The 18,516-nt window shown below is 33.9% G+C and overlaps 1 protein-coding gene across 1 annotated transcript in view; it reads left to right on the forward strand.

The window, feature by feature from the left end:
• The window catches only part of PHKB (phosphorylase kinase regulatory subunit beta), a 219,923-nt gene that overhangs the window by 44,301 nt on the left and 157,106 nt on the right, over positions 1–18,516 (forward strand). Inside the window, exons 5-7 of the mRNA XM_034639023.1 lie at positions 7,190–7,289; positions 12,790–12,897; positions 16,560–16,640. Of these exons, the coding sequence (XP_034494914.1) occupies positions 7,190–7,289; positions 12,790–12,897; positions 16,560–16,640 (289 nt within the window). The remainder of the gene's footprint in view (positions 1–7,189; positions 7,290–12,789; positions 12,898–16,559; positions 16,641–18,516) is intronic.

Raw genomic sequence — 18,516 nt, forward strand, 5'->3', positions numbered from 1 at the left:
TAAAATGAAAAACTTCCCAAACCTGGGGAAGGAAACACATCCAGAACTGGGAATCACAGAGGGCCCCCAATGAAATTAACCTGAGGAGGTCCACACCAAGGCAACATAATTAAAATGGCAGAAAGTAGTGACCAAGAATTTCAAACACAATAAGAGAAAATAAAACAGTTACAAATAAGGGAACCCTCATAAGGCTATTAGCTGATTTTTCAACAGAAATTTTGCAGGCAAGAAGAGAGTGGCATGATATATGCAAAGTACTGAAAGGAAAAACCTGCAACCAAGAATACTCTACCCAATAAAGTTATAATTCAGAATAGAAGAAGAGAGAAAGAGTTGACTAGAAGAAAGTTAAAGGAAGTTCATCACCACTAAACCAGCCTTCTAAGAGTCGTTAAAGGGAATTCTTTGAGTTGAAAGAAAAGGCCATATGCAAGAGTAAGAAAATTATGAAAGGAAAAAAACTCACAAGTAAATGCAAACACAGTAAATGCAGGAGACTGATCACTTATTAAACCAGTACAGAAGTTAAAGGAAAAAAGTAGCAAAATCAATTATATCTATAAAAATCAGTCAGGGGAGTCACAAAATAAAAGAATGTAATGTATGACATCATATACATAAAACATGGGGAGGAGGGAGTAAAAATTTGGTGCTTTTTGAATGGGTTCAAACATAAGTGACCATCAACTTAATGTAGACTATTGTATGCAAAAGATGTTATATGTGAACCTAATGGTAACCAGAAATCAGAAACTTATAATAGATACACAGAAAATAAAGAGGGAGAAATCCAAGCATAAAACTAAAGAGGAAGATAAAAAGAAGGGAACAGAGAAGAACTATAAAAACAAGCATAATACAAGTAACAAAATGGCAATAAGTACATACCTGTCAATAAATTCCTTTAAATGTAAATAGACTAAATGCTCCCATCAAAAGACATAGTGTGACTGAATGGGTAAAAAAGCAGGACCATCATCCATATGCTACCTACAAGAGACTCACAAAAGACCTAAAGACACATGTAAATTGATATTGTAGGGATGGAAAAACATTTATCATGCAAATGGAAGCAAAAAGAGAGCTAGATTAGCAATATTTGTATCAGACAAAATAGACTTTAAAACAAAGAGCGTAACAAGAGACAAAGGGAACATAATGATGAAGGGAACAATCCAACAAGAGGGTATAACAATTCTAACTACTTATGCACCCAACATGGGAGCACCTAAATACATAAAGCAACTATAACATAGACATAAATGAAGAAACTGAGAGGAATACAGTAATAGTGGGGGATGTTAATACACCAGTTACATCAATGGATAGATCATTTGGACAGAAAATCAACAAGGAAACAGCAGCCTTGGATTATACATTGGATCAGATAGGCTTAACATATTCAGAACATTCCATCCAAAATAAGTGGAATATGCATTCTTTTCAAATGTTCATGGAATAGTTTCCAGGAGAGATCACATGTTAGATCACCAAAGAAGTCTCAATAAATTCAAAAAGACAAATAATATTATGCATCTTTTATGACCAAAACAGTATGAAACCAGAAAGTAATCACAAAAACAAAATCTGGAAAGGACACAAATACAAGGAGATTAAATAACATTCTACTAAACAATGAATGGGTCATCTGACAAAGAAAATAAAAAATTACATGCAGACAAATGAAAACATAGGGTGTCTGGGTGGCTCAGTCAGTTAAGCATCTGACTCTTGGTTTTGGCTTAGATGGTGAAGTCAGGGTCGTGAGATCGAGTCCTCTGCACTCACTGTTGAGTTTGAGATTCTGTCTCACTCTCCCTCTGCCCCTCCTGTTCTTGCTCCCTTTCAAATAAATAAATAAATCTTTAAAAAAATGGAAACACAATGGTCCAAATTTGGGGGATAGAGCAAAACCTTTCTAAGAGGGGTGATTATAGCAATGCAGGCCTACCTCAAGAAAAATTTCAAATAAACAATCTTATCTTACAACTAAAGGAGCTAGAAAACGAACAAAGCCAGTAGAAGAAATAGTAAAGATTAGAGTAGAAATAAATGATAGAGACGAAAAAAACAGTAGATTAATGAATCCAGGAGGTGGTTCTTGGTAAATCTCAACAAAGTAGGTGAATCTTTAGTGAGACTTAAAAAAATGGGAGGTGGGTGGGACTCAAAATCAGAAATGAAGAAATAACAACCAATACCACAGAAATAGAATGGATTATAAGAGAATATTATGAAAAACTATATGCCAACAAACTGGACAAACTGGAAGAAATGGATAAATTCTTTGAAACATAAAACCTAACAAAACTGAAGCAGGGAGAAGTAGAAAATTTGAACAGACCAATTACTAGCAATGAAATTGACTCAGTAATCAAAAAACTCCCAACAATAAAAGTCCAGGACCAGGTGGCTGTCAAAGGTGAGTTCTACTAGACATTTAAACTACAGTTAACACTTATTCTTCTCAAACTATTCCAAAAAAATAGAAAATGAAGGAAAGCTTCCAAATTCATTCTATGAAGCAAGCAGTTCCTCAAATACCAAAACCAGATAAAACCCTAAAAAGAATAAAACTATAGGCCAATATCTCTAATGAACATAGATGCAGGAATCCTGAAGAAAATATTAGCAAACAGGGGCGCCTGGGGGGCTCAGCTAGTTGAGAATCTGCCTTCAGCTCGTGTCTGTGGTCCTAGGGTCCTGGGGTCGAGCCCCTTATTGGGTTCCCTGCTCAGCGGGGAGCATGAAATTTGGCTATTTACAACAACATGGAGGGATATAGAGGGTATAATACAAAGCAAAATAAGTCAGAGAAAGATAAATTCCATATGATTTTACTCATGTGGAATTTAAGAAACACAGCAAATGAACAAACAAAAAAAGAGGCAAATAAACAAACAAACAAAACCATACTTTTAAATGCAGATAACAAACTGGTGGTTGCCAGATCTGTGGAATAGGTGAAGGAGATCAAGAGTACACTTACCTGGATGAGCACTGAGTAGCATTTGTTATTGGCTCATTATATTGTACACCTGAAACTAATGTAATACTTTATGTTAATTATACTTCATTTAAAAAAAGAAAAAAGGAATAAAATGTTAAATTAGTCAACAAAAAATAAATGTGACACTCAAATCCAGTCCTTGATTGGATAATGCATTAAAAATAAATCCTAAAAGGTATATTTTGAGTATAATTGGATAGATTTGTTATAGCATATATTTTAGATTATTTAGTAGCAATATTAAATTCCTTGGATGTAATAATAATGTTGTTCTATAGGCAAATGTCCTTGTTTTTAAGGCATATTTTTGAAATGTTTAATGGTGATGATTTTTGTAGTTTACTTTCGAAAAGTACAGAAAATATAGAGAATGCAAGCTAATTTTAGTAACTGGGGAATCGCGGTGAAGATTAAAATGTTTATTCATTGTAATGTCCTTTTAGTTTTTCTGTAGACCTGAAATTTTTCTAAATAAATTTTTGGGGAATTTTGCTTCAAAAAATATAAGTATATAGGTCTTTTCCGAGAAAGCTTCAAACATTTGATAGAGAATTACAAGTCCTTTCTTTGTGGGCATACGGTGTATGTACTAACTCCCTAGGTAATTTATCTTCTTATGTATATAAAGCGTTACATTTTTTTTTTTTTATTACTAGCAAGGGAATTGTTTCCCTTTTGGAGAAATGCAAGGGTACTTATCACAGAATTATTGAAGTCCTTTTTACTTTTGCAATATTAAGGCATGAAGATGTGTTTAGAGAATTTCCATGTAAATTTAATAAACGTTTTGTTTCCATTTCTACTTGTTAATGGCAATGAAGTCATACAGATTACATTAGGGAGAATTCTTAAAAAATTAAGCTGTCAATATTTTATCTTCAGAAACTTATANGTAATTTATCTTCTTATGTATATAAAGCGTTACATTTTTTTTAAATTACTAGCAAGGGAATTGTTTCCCTTTTGGAGAAATGCAAGGGTACTTATCACAGAATTATTGAAGTCCTTTTTACTTTTGCAATATTAAGGCATGAAGATGTGTTTAGAGAATTTCCATGTAAATTTAATAAACGTTTTGTTTCCATTTCTACTTGTTAATGGCAATGAAGTCATACAGATTACATTAGGGAGAATTCTTAAAAAATTAAGCTGTCAATATTTTATCTTCAGAAACTTATGTCTATCTCTTTTTGTTAATGAATGCATGATATAAAATTATTAATTTTTAAAAATTTGAGTAATTTGATTTTTCTCATTGCATTGATTTTCAGTCTCATTAACAATCTCATGAAACGTCACATCTGTTTGGATTTGTGTGTGTGTATGTACTGAGGGCTTAAAAAGATTTTATGCACATTTATATTTTATACACATGGAAGACTGTAATTTGGTGTTATTTAATTAATTAGATACAGTCAATATTTTTTTATTAGAGACAATGAGGTGATTTCTTTGCAAAATACACTTTAAAATAGTTTTCTTGAATATAATATTACAGGTCCACTTTATAATTTTATTTTAAAGGAGGGAAGAAAAACTGACTAATATGTTTGACTTTTTAAAATGTCATTTATAGGGGCGCCTGGGTGGCACAGTCAGTTAAGCATCTGACTCTTGGTTTTGACTTGGGTCGTGACCTCAGGGTCCTGGGATCGGGCCCTGCATCTGGCTCTGTACTCGGTGTCGAGTCTGCCTCAGATTCTCTCTCTCTCTCCTGCCCCTCCTGCTCATGCTTTTGCTCTCTCTCTCTCTCTCAAAATGAATTAATTTAAAAAAATTTTAAAAATAATAAAATATTTATATGTCATGTTGCAGTTCCCAATGTACCAGTATTTAAAATTATAACTATATTACATTACATATAACTGTATATTTATTGTAATTAATATAAACATTTATATTTTATTGTTATATAGTTATAATTAATATTATTATAAATATTTATTATTTTTATTTACATGGTTCAGTTTAAAACTGTTTCTGAACCTACTCAATTACACAAAATCTGTTAAATGAATTTTGGTTTATACTTTATGCTATATTAAAAAGTATTATGTCATATTTTTTCATTTTTTGTTTCTAATATAGAGAAAAGCATGACTTTAAACTAGGGTTCAAATATGGAATTTAATTTTCTTTTTATATTTGAGAAGAGTGATTTTTTTAAAAGAGTATTGACTTGAAAGAGTATGTGTAGACCATCTAAACCATCTAGATCATATATATATATGGAAATAAGAATGAACATCAAAGATTGCAGCACTGTCCAAGGAAGAGAGAGTGGTAGACTTCCTGCAGGAAATCAGCCTGTTTCCTCCTAGTGTTAGATTTATAGCTGTTTTAGGAGTTGAGTGGAATAATAGGTGGCCCTAGCTAGTCTTGGTAAACAATCAGGTCACATGACTATTTCTACCAATATTGATTTTATTTTCCTTTAAGCTTGCTTGTAGGGAAATAATGCACTAATGACAGGATTCAAATGTCCGTTTTCTTTCACTGGTTTGTATTTATAAGTATAAAATTCTAGTTCAGATATAATAGCAAGACTTAATATGGTAGAAATATCTGATCAACAGTAGCACATAGCTTGTGATCAATAAATTCATAGATGAAATTTAAAGTTCTTTCATTCATTCATTTTTTAAAGTTGAAAGTATTCTTCAGATCATATTAAAATGTGAGTTGACATCCACAGAGCTTGTTAAAGAGAGTAGAATATTGCCAGATCATGGTAGAAAATAGAGGAATTATTTTGGGTCACCAGATTCATTTTAAATCTCTGAAAAGGTGATACATGTAGACTGGTTGCCTAAATGTTTTTACTCACATGCAACTATTCTTTTACTCTTCTGGTTTCTGTTTTATTTGCAGAAGAACAGAGAAATTGGAAAAGTTCATTAAAATAGAAGAGCTCTTTATAGTGGGTGATTTATTCTGGAATATTTTTGTTTTGGTTAAATGCTTGTTGAAATTAGGGGTAGAGAATTATTTTAAAGACAATTTTGGAAAAACTTGATTTTGTTTTTGTTTTTAGATGAAGTAGGAATTGGAAACAGATTTCATTGAGCTCATTCTACCCAAAGTGTGCTGTTTCCTTCATGTGTCAGTGCCTGGTCCACTGTTACCTATGCCATGATTTGCCTCTATTAAAACACTTGTGTAGCACATCAGACAGAAAAATACAGCATAGAGCAAAATCATGGTAGTCGTACTGTAGTACCTGCATATGAAGGGAGGAATAATGTTCTAATGACAGCTTACTTTTGTCTGACATTGACAGTGCTATGTTAAAATGATCATTATTCCTTCTAGTACTGGTATATGAGGTCTGCAGTTGGAAGAGGAGGTGATTGTAGTATACTTTTTAAGGAGATAGGTGATGCTTTTTATCAAGTATGGATGATTGCCAGATATTTCTGTTAAGATTTAGTGAAACAATGAATAGTTACTTTCATTTGCAGTAGTGGGTAACTCTCATTACTTTGGTAACTCTCATCCATGGTGAAAAAGGAACTTAAAGACAGAAGAACATCTTAACTTTGCTTAATGGTTAAATTTTAGCTGTTTTTTTCTTTTTAAAAGCGAACAATATAAACAATGGTCGATTGACTTTAAACTAAGACCCAGGAGTATAAAGCTGCGCCCAAATACATCATGTGTCATACTGGATGTGTGTTTATTTGAAGACATCCTTGACTAAAATGCCCACCCTGATATCATTAAACACATGGTAGAGCAAAGAAGGCATGTGCCTACTTTAATCTATCTTACCTTGAATCCATGTGGCCATTGCATAACCTAAAGGGATTGATACTAAAAATTGCCTCTACTGTATAACAGCAAATTTAAAAAATCTTTTGGTAGATTTTTCCAATATAGAATATCCTTTAAAGTTTCAACCAAGTCAGTGTAGAAATATTGTATGCTATTTCTGAAGCAATTGGCTTACTTCCTTAAAAGAAGGAGAAATCAACACAAGTTTCATCATGGGATTTTTTTTTTTTTTATTGCAGCATTTCTACATCTGCTGGGAAAATGGAGTTTCACTGTTACAGAATTAGTAGACCTCGCCAGAACATAGGATTAGTCAGATAGTTAAATACTTAATTACCGAAAGCTCTGCTTCCTTTTCAAATGCATTTCCAATTTGTTTCATGAGTTATCTCTCTCACCCAGGCGCATTGATGATGACAAGGGAAGGACCCATGAGCTGGAGCACTCCGCTATAAAATGTATGAGAGGAATTCTCTACTGCTATATGCGTCAGGCCGATAAGGTAAAACACTGTAGTGTGGACTGGAATTCTCACATCATTCTGAAGGATTAATTTAGCCAGTATAGCAATAGCATCTTCTGAAGAAGAATGTACTTTCAAAAGGTAAAGCCACATCCTAGGGCTGTCTCGAGAGGTTAAAACAGCCTCTTGCGTTCTCAGCCCAGGGTTTGAAATACTGAAATTGAAGAAACACCTTAAGCAAGAGATGATTGAGAATTTTTATTTAGGCTTGAATTCGTTTGTATTTTGCCTCTGGTGTTTAATTGATAAAGACTCAGTTTCTCAGGAACCTTACAATATCCATAATTCTAACGAATATTGTATTGCTTAAGAAAATCCTTATCAAAATTCCTTTTGCTCATGTGATTGCCCTGACTTAAGTGAACTTCAGTTTATTTTTATTTATTTTTTAGATTTTATTTATTTGTCAGAGAGAGAGTGAGAGAGTGAGCATGCACACAAGCAGGGGGAGTGGCAGGCGGAGGGAGAAGCAGGCTGCCTACTGAGCAGGGAGCCTGATGAGGGAGGGACTCAATCCCAGCACCCCGGCATCATGACCTGAGCTGAAGGTAGATGCTTGCTTACCCGACTGAGCCGCCCAGGCATCCCTGAACTTCAGCTTAAAAATACTTAATCATTTACATGTAGATAGGACAGGAATGATTGGTTTAGAAAATAGCAAATTTTACAGGGTTATTGTGGAAATTAAAATAACATACATAATAGAAACTGTAAAGTTCTATGCAAATATAATATTTCTCCTACTTACCTACATCCCTGTGTCCTCAGGTCCTAATATATTAAGTGTCTGTGTATATCATGAGTGTGTCATAGGTCCCCAAGACCACGCCCATGTTTGATGATTCATGAGCAAAGATGCACATCAATAATTACACAGGCAGTTTTGATCACTTAATATTTTGTATGTTTTTATCTTGTGATTATTACATTACGTTTTTGTGATCGGACATTTTCTTCTTAAGATCTGTACCTGAAGTCAAAATTAAAAAATAAATAAATAAATAAAATTACATTTTGCCCTCAGAATGTGGCAACGAGAAAATGTTACCTGGTAGAAAAGGTAGATTTGTTCACCAGCTGTTAATAAAGATACGTAACAAACCTATAGTCATCTGCTGAGATTTGACTGCAAATCTTATTATAAAGGGTTTTCATTTGTTGAAATGTCATATTGGTACACTTGAATTAAACTAGTATGTCATATATTTTGAAGTAATGTGATTAAAGTTTTTTTTTTTTCCTGAGTTGTTTACTGTGAGAAGTTTACTGTTTATTTCACATTTATTATTTCATGAACGCTTAACTTCTCTGAATTAACTTTTCTCTTAAGGAAGCATTGTGAGAGCCTTGAATTTCATGTTTACTAAACAAGCTGACAGATTTAAATTACTATTGTTTATCAAAAGGAAGGAAATGATACAAAAAGTTCCTTGTGGCTTATTTAGCCAATTGTTAATATCCCTTTCTAAATACCATTCAACCTTACTAACCAGTCTTCACATTTTTTTTTTAATTTAAATTTTGTTAGTTAACATATAGTATGGTATTGGTTTCTGGAATAGAATTCAGTGATTCATCACTTACTTACAACACCCAGTGGTCATCACTACATGTGCCCTCTTTAATACCCATCACCCATCTAGCCCATCCCCCACTACCCTCCTCCATCAATCCTCAGTTTGTTCTTTGTCATGAAGAGTCACTTATGGTATGTTTCCCTCTCTCCTTTTTTCTTTTCCCCTTTCCATATGCTCATCTGTTTTTTTTTTTCCTTCAATTCTGCAGATGAGTAAGATCATATGGTATTTGTCTTTCTCTGACCAATCTTCACAGTTAACCTTTCCTTTTGAATACAGCTTGAATGGGACTTAAGATGTCTTGAGTTTTTTAAATTATAAAGGATTAGCATTTCTTTCCTTTACTTAGTTATGATGCTAGACAATTAAAGTAAGTGTGGGGGTATCTGTGTGGCACGGTCTGTTAAGCATCTGCCTTCAGCTCAGGTGATGATCCAAGAGGCCTGGGATAGAGCCCTGCATCAGGCTCCCTGCTCAGCGGGAAGCCTGCTTCTCCCTCTGCCTCTGATTCTCCTTCTGCTTGTGCTCGCTCTCTCTCTTTCTGACAAATAAACAAAATCTTTAAAAAAAGATTAAGTGTGAGTTGTAAGAAGGTATGGAGCACATTAGGATTAGGTATTTATGCATACCACAAAATATAGGTTTTACAGATTTTAAAGCAGTTTTTATTATTGTAATCTTTTTTTTTTTTTTTTAAGAGAGAGGGTATGCACTGTGTTCGGAAGGAAGGAGAGGGAGAGAGAATCTTAAGCAGGCTGCCTAGCTCAGAGACTGACACAGGACTTGATCTCACAACCCTGAGATGATGACCTGACCTGAAATCAAGAGTCACTTAACCGACTGAGGCACCCAGGTGACCCTATAATCTTTCTTGATCCCCATAACTTTTTAGAGTGGGAATGGAGAATATTATCGTAATTCACATATGACTGTGAGGGAGTGACTCTGAGATTAGATTTAATCACACACAGCCGGCTCACTGCCCCCTACCGAACTTTTACCTCGTTGATGTTCATAATTTCCTTCATGATTATGCAGTAGTAGGGAATGTTACCGTATTTTAAAATGTGAAATATATATCTTTTGCCTTTTTCTTAAAACTAAAATGAAGCATATTTGTAGTTATCATTTGCTGTTTGACCCTAAGGTTCATCTTCTTTGTCTTATGAAGTAAAATCATGACACGCTTCTTGATACATTTTCTAAAAATACTATCTAAAAGAGATATTTTAATTCATTACGCATTTGAGTGAACAGAGTTGTCCTTGATTTGCAGAGTGTAGAGCAATCTGATTTCTGTTATTGTCTTGCCATTTGTTTAATGCCTACTTATTCACATTAGGTGTTTTTTTAATCTCTAAATGTTCATATACCTGTTCTTTCATTTACTCTATTTTCTAATATTCCCTAAGGAGAAGCATTCAGAATTTTCCAAAATAAATTCAATTTGCATTTAGTATTTTGGAAGGCACAGATTTCCTTTAAAATGGGCTATGAATGTTGCTGTCCCTAGCTATCTACATAAAAAATTTATTTGTCTAAAATGTTACCGAGTAATTTCTAGTTCATGAAAAATCATTAAAATTTTATAAAATTTATTCTTCCAGCATTTCTTTATGGGATTTTTTTTTTTACCTAAGTGCTATGTTATTTTATAAATTAAGAATGGATGACAAAATACTCACCTTTTCCTAAGTGATAAGCTGTTTATTCACAATGATATAAGTTTAGAGGAAAAATCTAAATAAAATACAAGGAGAGAAAACATTATTCTAGATTTTTTTGGTCTAGAAAATTTTGCTTTAACCATTCTTTATTTTTACTTGCCAGATGTCAGTCATATAAAATACTGATTAATGTCCCCTTATTTTTGACTGATTTCAAGAATAGTTGTCTATAATTCACATGCAATACGCCCCATTAATTTTCAAAGCTTCTATAGTCAGGTCTTATTTTTTTTCTGAAATTTGAAATTATTTGTCTTTTAACAGCTGTAAGATTCAGAGCATGGTTACATAATTTCCCATTTGAGTATCTTTAATCATTTAATAGTTGCTTTTCCCCTGGCACAGTGATTGAATATAAATTCTCACGCTGGTACTTGTGTGTCTTGAAGACAAATGACAAACACTGCATTGTCAACTGTAGCAATAACTTTACTAAACTGATAAAACCTTGTCCTTTTGGATCTTTATCAGATAGGCAGAATGTATTTTAACTTAACCATATTTTTATCTAAGCGCCCAGACTAATGTCAACACCTTGAGATAATAGTGGGAAAGGAGTGACCACATTGATTTCTATTTGTGTAATCTAAAACTGTGACTGCAGTTTTAGATACTGAGAAGGAATAGCCTTCTCACCTTCTCTGATAATACTCAGTGGCTTGGTCACTGTATACATGGAAGATATATATCCCTACCTTCATCCTTACCCTCTCATTCCTGATTATCTACTGGTAGGGCCTAGCTTTCATTTTGTTGACTTGATTGACAGGAAGGGCTGTGTATTTGTTTGTGGGGTATTTGCAGGACACTTGGGGGCAGGGGAGCGGTGCAAAGGTGTATTAGCCCTGTAGCACAGCACTGTCCAGTGAACTTTCTGTGATGATAGGCATGTTCTGTGTTAATGTGTTGAACAGTGCAGCAGCTACTAGTCACATATGGCTACTGAGTATTTGATATATAGTCAGTGTGACTGAGGGACTGAATTTATAAACTTTGTTTAATTGTAGTTTAGTTAGTTGTGTGTAGTTAGTGGCTACCATGTTGGATAGTGTAACTTCTGGAGGCTTATAAGATAGTGAGAGACACAGACAACTAATAAAAAGAAAAGAGAAGTTATTGAAGGATAAGCACCCTGATGTGGAGTCCAGAAGAAGGAATTTAAGGAACAGTTCAGAAGGGACTTTATAAAAGAAGGTGTTTTTTAGAGATAGAATTTTAAGGATGAGAAGAAATTTGAAGGTGAAGTAAAGAATATGGTTCTATGTACTTCATTAGCCAAGTGAAACAGTGCAAGGTCGTAAGGTTGCAGATGTTATCATCACATATATTTTCAAAGAAAGAAAAAATTATTCCATTTACATATAGCTATGTGTTATGCTAGTCATTCTCTGTTTTTATTCATCTCATATTTCCAGGGCTAGCACAGTGCTTGACACGAGATTGGTATCAGTAACTATTCACTGAATTGAATTAACAGGCCCTAAAAAAGGAGATGGATTTCTTTTTTTGGTCCTTGGAGTTTGTTAGATCACTTAGTATTTACTCAGTATTCTAAAATGGTTAAACTTTATATGCAGTTAATAAGTAGAAGTTTGTCCTCTGTTCTTTTGGAATTGGTGCCTTAGTAAGGATAGTATATGTGGCAAAGGAAATGAATACCCGTTGATAGGAACATAGGTTACAATTTGTGATCTTTAGAGAAAGAGATAGCCTTTGAAGTTTTGAACACTTACTGAGTTAGAATGAGGTCTGAATCACTTTTTCACTGAGTGTCATGGAAGCATTTCCAAATGACAGTACAGTGGGATGTAATCCCTGAAATCCTGTCCCATGGAGTAAACAATTAGTTGACCCTAAAATAAAATGAATATAAAATAATTGCAAAAGCTGTTGCTACCATGTTCACAAGCTCCCTATTACACTTGATTTGCTCTTTTTGAAATGAAGCATCAATTAAATATTCAACAATCGTGTTAACTATTAAGTTAGTAGTTATGTGAGTTTTGTTGGAGTTCTGTTTCTTTAGAAAAAGTAATATATTTGCTTTGCTCTGTACTCTGCCTTTAGGCTATGGCTTTCCTCATTAAAAGGTCTCATGAAAAATAATTTAATATCTCTAAAGTTTGATGATAATGTGAGTTAGTAGTACTATTTGAATTTTGTGTTTGATTCTAGGTCCAGCAGTTTAAGCAGGACCCACGCCCAGCAACCTGTCTTCACTCTGTTTTCAATGTGCACACGGGAGATGAGGTCCTCTCCTCTGAGGAATATGGTCATCTTCAGGTAAAAGGAGAAGACTCTTAAGTTTTCTTCTTTTCTGTGCAGACTTTACATCATAGAAGATTTGAGGCTACTTCCAAGTTTTGTAAAGTAGATTTCATGAATTGTTTGAAACAGAAGTAGGAAAATAAACCCTACAGTGAGGAAGGGAAATGGTAGACGCCAGGGCTGAGTTTGTTATGGAGCCTAAGCATTAGCTCACACTGAGGTCTTGGTCTGTAAGCAGAAAAGAGCAACGGGATAGTTTATACTATTATTCCTACCTCAAAGAAGATTGTGCTTATTCGAATTTAGAAAAATGTCAACATTTAGGGACTACGGAAGAAAAGACAGTTGGCAGTGATATAGCAGCAAATCAGAAATTTTTGTTACATGACTGTTCAGTTTGATGTATCTACCTTCAACAAAGCTATAAGCATACCATTAAAATGTGATTCCAGCAGGCATTTCTGGAGTCTATAAATTTTGTCTCATATATTCTATTAAATTTTATACCTAGGCTAAGAATGCAACGTAGGATTTTATGTTTGGTTTTCACTTCTTTTTCTCTTACATCTGTGTATTGCTTTTAGCTGGCCATCCTGTTGCCTTGTTTTTAGGATACAAATACTATATATGCTATTTAATAAGTTTTCTTCCCGCTCATCATTTGGCTCTGCTGTCTTTAGGACAGAATGTTTATTATTCATATATTCTTTACTAAAATAAGAATATGTCCTTTTTATAGTCCCACTCTCTCTAAAGATCTGAAATGTCTTACTTTAGTATGACTCCTCCAGTCATAGAAAGTACAGTGTCCCCATTTCTATGCAGCAGAAACTCTTATTTGTAACCAGTTCCTTGGAGAATTAGTATTATAGAATATGTGGTTGCTTAACCTCCTCTTATAGTTATGATATAATTAGGTTTTATGTACCTTTTGCTTTGAAAAATATATTTACTGTCTGAAATAGGGTTTTCAGAAGATAACGGCTCATTTATTTTGTATCCCAGAATTTAAGCTTAGTGCCTGTCTCCCAGTAGGTTTTAAATAAATGCTGGTCGACCTGTTACTTGGCTGTTTCTGTACAATTTGCCACTTAATGATACTTTCTCACAGAAGCATCCTGCAAGTCAGAGCAGAGGGCTCTTGGAGGTGTAGTTGTAAATAGCTGTCCATAGCAGTGACATTTCTTTGATGTAATTTCTGACATTCCAGTGTCAGTGCTGTAAGAAAATATTTGGGTGAGCCTGGCAGTGATTTGAAGCTCTTCTCTACCATGTTCTGAGAAGGGTCACTCAAAAGTTTATGTCAGTCTAAAAAACCTAATACCAGAATCTTGTATCTTTGGGTCTGGCTCACTTGGACCTTGACAACACTCAGATGCCCCCTGGACTTTGCTGAAAAGTCAGGAGGCATCCAAGACAGCTCTGCTTCCTGAGAGACCTGCCAGCATTTCCAGGCCATGGTGGCGGTGTTAGGTAGTTTTGCAGTACGCATCTTTGCTGCAAGAATTTTCGCTGCATGTATTTTCACCGCATAACTAATTGGCTGTAAGGCAATTTTACTTTGAAAGATAAAATCACAAAAAAATAAAAGGACATTAAAAAGGACATAATATAACATGAAAAATGAATGAAAAAATTAAAAAAGACTTTATTGTGAAATACAGAACACTAAATATATTTAAAATGTGTGTAAATTCATGGCAATATTGTGCAAATAACTGATTTTATTTTTTGGATTTTACCTAAGCATTTGTTTTCAAGGTCTTTGGTTCAGAGTAATACATTTTTCTTTTTTACTTGTTGATTTGTGTCCTCATTTGGCATTACACTTTTTCTTTTTTCACTAAAATTTCTTCCTTCATTAAGAGGGGTATCACTTTCTAAATACTAGGATGCATATTTGTAACTGAACTTTGCATTGCATTGTGAACGTCATCTACGCTGTTGTTTGTTTGTTCTTGGCATATTGTCACATGTCTGTTCATAGACACTTCATAGTTCTGTGGGAAATGTAGATTCAAATGTCTGCATCATTGTAGAGACCATTATGAGGGCTAAGATTTTTAATATAATATAAAAAGTATGAATTACAAAAAGATACTTATAAAAATATAAGATTTATATAATATAAAAGTGGGAGTTTCACATCAATGGAAAAATGAAACCAAACTGTCAAATCAAACTGTCAACCAGTTATTTTTTTTATGTTTTATGGCAAAATTGCCTTATGGCCAGCTGGTGATGTGGAGAAAGTGTACACACTGAAAAATGTTTGTGGTTAAGTGTTCATAGCAAAGATGTCTAAGGCAAAGATGATTAGGCCAAATACCCAGCACACTTGGTAGCACAGAGCCACTATGTCCAAGGCCTCTTGGACACAAATAATTTTCTGCCCCCACTTTCTCTCAGTTACTCAGTAAGGATTGGAAGAAAGTCAGGGAAGACAGGAGCCACCAAGGCTATTAGTGGGTAATAATCTTCTGGATTAGAATCACACCAGGACAAAATTACATTGTGCTTTCTAGTTGATTTTAACTTAAGTTACCATTTCCTAGATAAACGAAAATTTTTTTACTGCTACCTGTGTATTTATTTATTATATAACAGCCTGATTGAGATATAATTCACAAAACATACAATTCACCTATTTAAAGTGTACAATTCAGTGGCTTTTATTATAGTCACAGAGTTGCGCAACCGCTATCACAGTTAATTTCAGAACATTTTCATTACTCCATAAAGAAATCTATGCTCATTAGCAGTCACTCCCCATCTCCTCGAAAGCCCCCTGCCCTAGGCGATCACCAGTCTACTTTCTATCATTTATGAATATTCCTATTCTGTAAATTTCATATACACGGAATCATATAATATATGGTCTTTTGTGACTGGCTTTTTTCATTTAGCATATTCAAGGTTTGTATATGTTGTAGTATTTATCTTTTACTACTTGTTTAGTTGACACAATTTATACATCCCATTCAGGCTTCTGTGAGAATCTTTTTTGTTAAAGTGGACATTATTGCCTTCATTTTTTTTGGTTTATATCATATAATGTCTACCTTTAATAGACAACCTAAAGGAAGAAAATAACTCATTTGCTTATAAAACTCATTTGCTTATAAATATATTTTATATGCTATATGCTATACCATTGATTAAAATATGTCCCTGTAGTTGCATACATAAATTCTGCATTCTCTGAGAATAATACTGTTTTCAAGATGCACTCCCTGTTGTTTATGGTGCACTGGCAAAGTCCTAATGTCTTACTTGCCACATAACTTCTTCATTTACATACATTTGAGATGAATTGACATTACTTAGCTGCCTGTGGGGCAAAGCCACTTCAAAGTAGAGGACTTTAGACCCAGACTTTGAAAATAATCTTAGAAAACAAATGTCATAGAAACAGTTGCTAACAGTTCTCTTTGCAGCCATTTCCCTAATCAGGTATTAACCACCACAGTAAATTTGAGGATTTTAGAGTTTTATAATCAAAGCTGGGATTTTATGATGAGCTAAATACTCAGCTCCTTTATTTCACAATAGGAAAGGCAGTAGTGTTTATTTGCCACTATTAGAGCAAATGACTTGTAATTTTAGCTCTTACATATAATTTCATAACATAGTCTTTTTGTTATTTCCTTTAAACTTTTAATGTTGTTTGTTTTCAGATAAATACAGTGTCACTCTATCTCCTTTACCTTGTGGAAATGATTTCTTCAGGACTCCAGATTATCTATAACACTGATGAGGTATGAATTGCCCAAATTTTCTAGTACTAAATCTCTGAGAATGTTTTTNTAGCCAGGATCACGCCCTGAGCCGAAGGCAGATGCTTAACCGCTGTGCCACCCAGGCGCCCCGAAAGGCAGTAGTTTTTATTTGCCACTATCAGAGCAAATGACTTGTAATTTTAGCTCTTACATATAATTTCATAGCATAGTCTTTTTGTTATTTCCTTTAAACTTTTAATGTTGTTTGTTTTCAGATAAATACAGTGTCACTCTATCTCCTTTACCTTGTGGAAATGATTTCTTCAGGACTCCNCTCCTTTACCTTGTGGAAATGATTTCTTCAGGACTCCAGATTATCTATAACACTGATGAGGTATGAATTGCCCAAATTTTCTAGTACTAAATCTCTGAGAATATTTTTTCTTTTACTTTTTAAAACTTAGTTTTAGTTTTATGAAAATGGCTTATTCATATAATCAGATACTGGATTTTGGATGTTGGGTCAAGAATCTCTATATTAAAGTGCAAAGTACACTTTATATTAAAGTGCAAAACACTTTAAAAATGAATGAAATATATGACCGATTATAAAACTTTACACCTATGAAAGCTCTGCTTCAGGTGATCTGAATGAAATAAAAACTTGAAACTTTCAGGAAATTTTAGTAACAATGAAAATAAAATAGCATTTGCAGATTTTCTTAGTGTTATTCTGTCTTTTTTGCATATCGTTGCTTTTTGTAACCCATCCTTTTAAAAGTAAAAAGATACTTTTATCAAATTATTTTTATTATGGGACCTCAGTGAGGTTCTTAATGTTTTTAAGACATAAATACAATGTTCTTATTAGGAAATTTGAAAAGAACTTTTATCCCAAAGATGAGAAGCATTCCTTTCTTAGGCGCTAATGCTTGAACAGACACACACAGACATATGCTGATAAATTTCCAAATATGCCATAGCGAGAGCAAAAAGTTATTTTTATTGAAATGGCACATACAATGAGACTCCATCAAAGAGTAGGTATGCTGTATATGCTTGTTATTATTTCTCTCCTGTGATCCATGCAGGGAGAACAAATGTATCATGTAATTAACACCCAGATCATCATTGGACTGCAGTGAGGGTACTGTGATATTGGTATATGTAGTCCTGCCCTTTAATAGTTTATAGTCTTTTACATCCTTCCAGTTGTGCTTTTTTAATAGTAAGTAAAGTCTATTTATTTATTTATTTATTTTTAAGATTTTATTTATTTATGTGAGAGAGAGAGAGAGAGAGCACCAGCAGAGGGAGGGGCAGAGGGAGAGGGGGAAGCAGACTCCCTGCTAAGCAGGGAGCTTGATGGAGGGCTTAATCCCAGGACCCTGGAATCATGCCTTGAGCTGAAGGCAGGCTCTTAACTGACTGAGCCACCCAGGTGCCATGTAAAGTCTATTTAGATGTGCAGATAACCAGTAAAGAAGAAATTAATAATATTCACTTATGGTTTCTTTTGTTTGATTCATCAAAGAATTACATGTTTTTATTTCATCCAAATAGTTCTGTTTTTATAATATGTGAAATAGTGGTATTCAATGATCTTGGGTGGGGGAGGGTGTAGAAAACTCCTATTTCAGACCAATTTAGCTTCTCTTAGAAACTCCAAAGTACTGGGAGAAGTATCCAGCACAACATAGTATGATAACCATTATATTAAGCAACAGCTAACATTGACAGTTGCAAATGACTTCCCATTAATGTTACTGATGGCAGCGGTGAAATTGCCTTGGTTAGTGGTAGCATTGTTTTGTTTGGAATTTTATTTTCATTTTTAATTTTTAACATTTTGTTTTTTGCTTTCTCAGTATCTACCATAGTTCATTTTATTTATTTTTTTTTATTTTTTAAAGAT

This window comes from Ailuropoda melanoleuca, chromosome 12 (assembly GCF_002007445.2).
Source record: "Ailuropoda melanoleuca isolate Jingjing chromosome 12, ASM200744v2, whole genome shotgun sequence".
In the NCBI taxonomy this organism is placed as follows: Eukaryota; Metazoa; Chordata; class Mammalia; order Carnivora; family Ursidae; genus Ailuropoda; species Ailuropoda melanoleuca.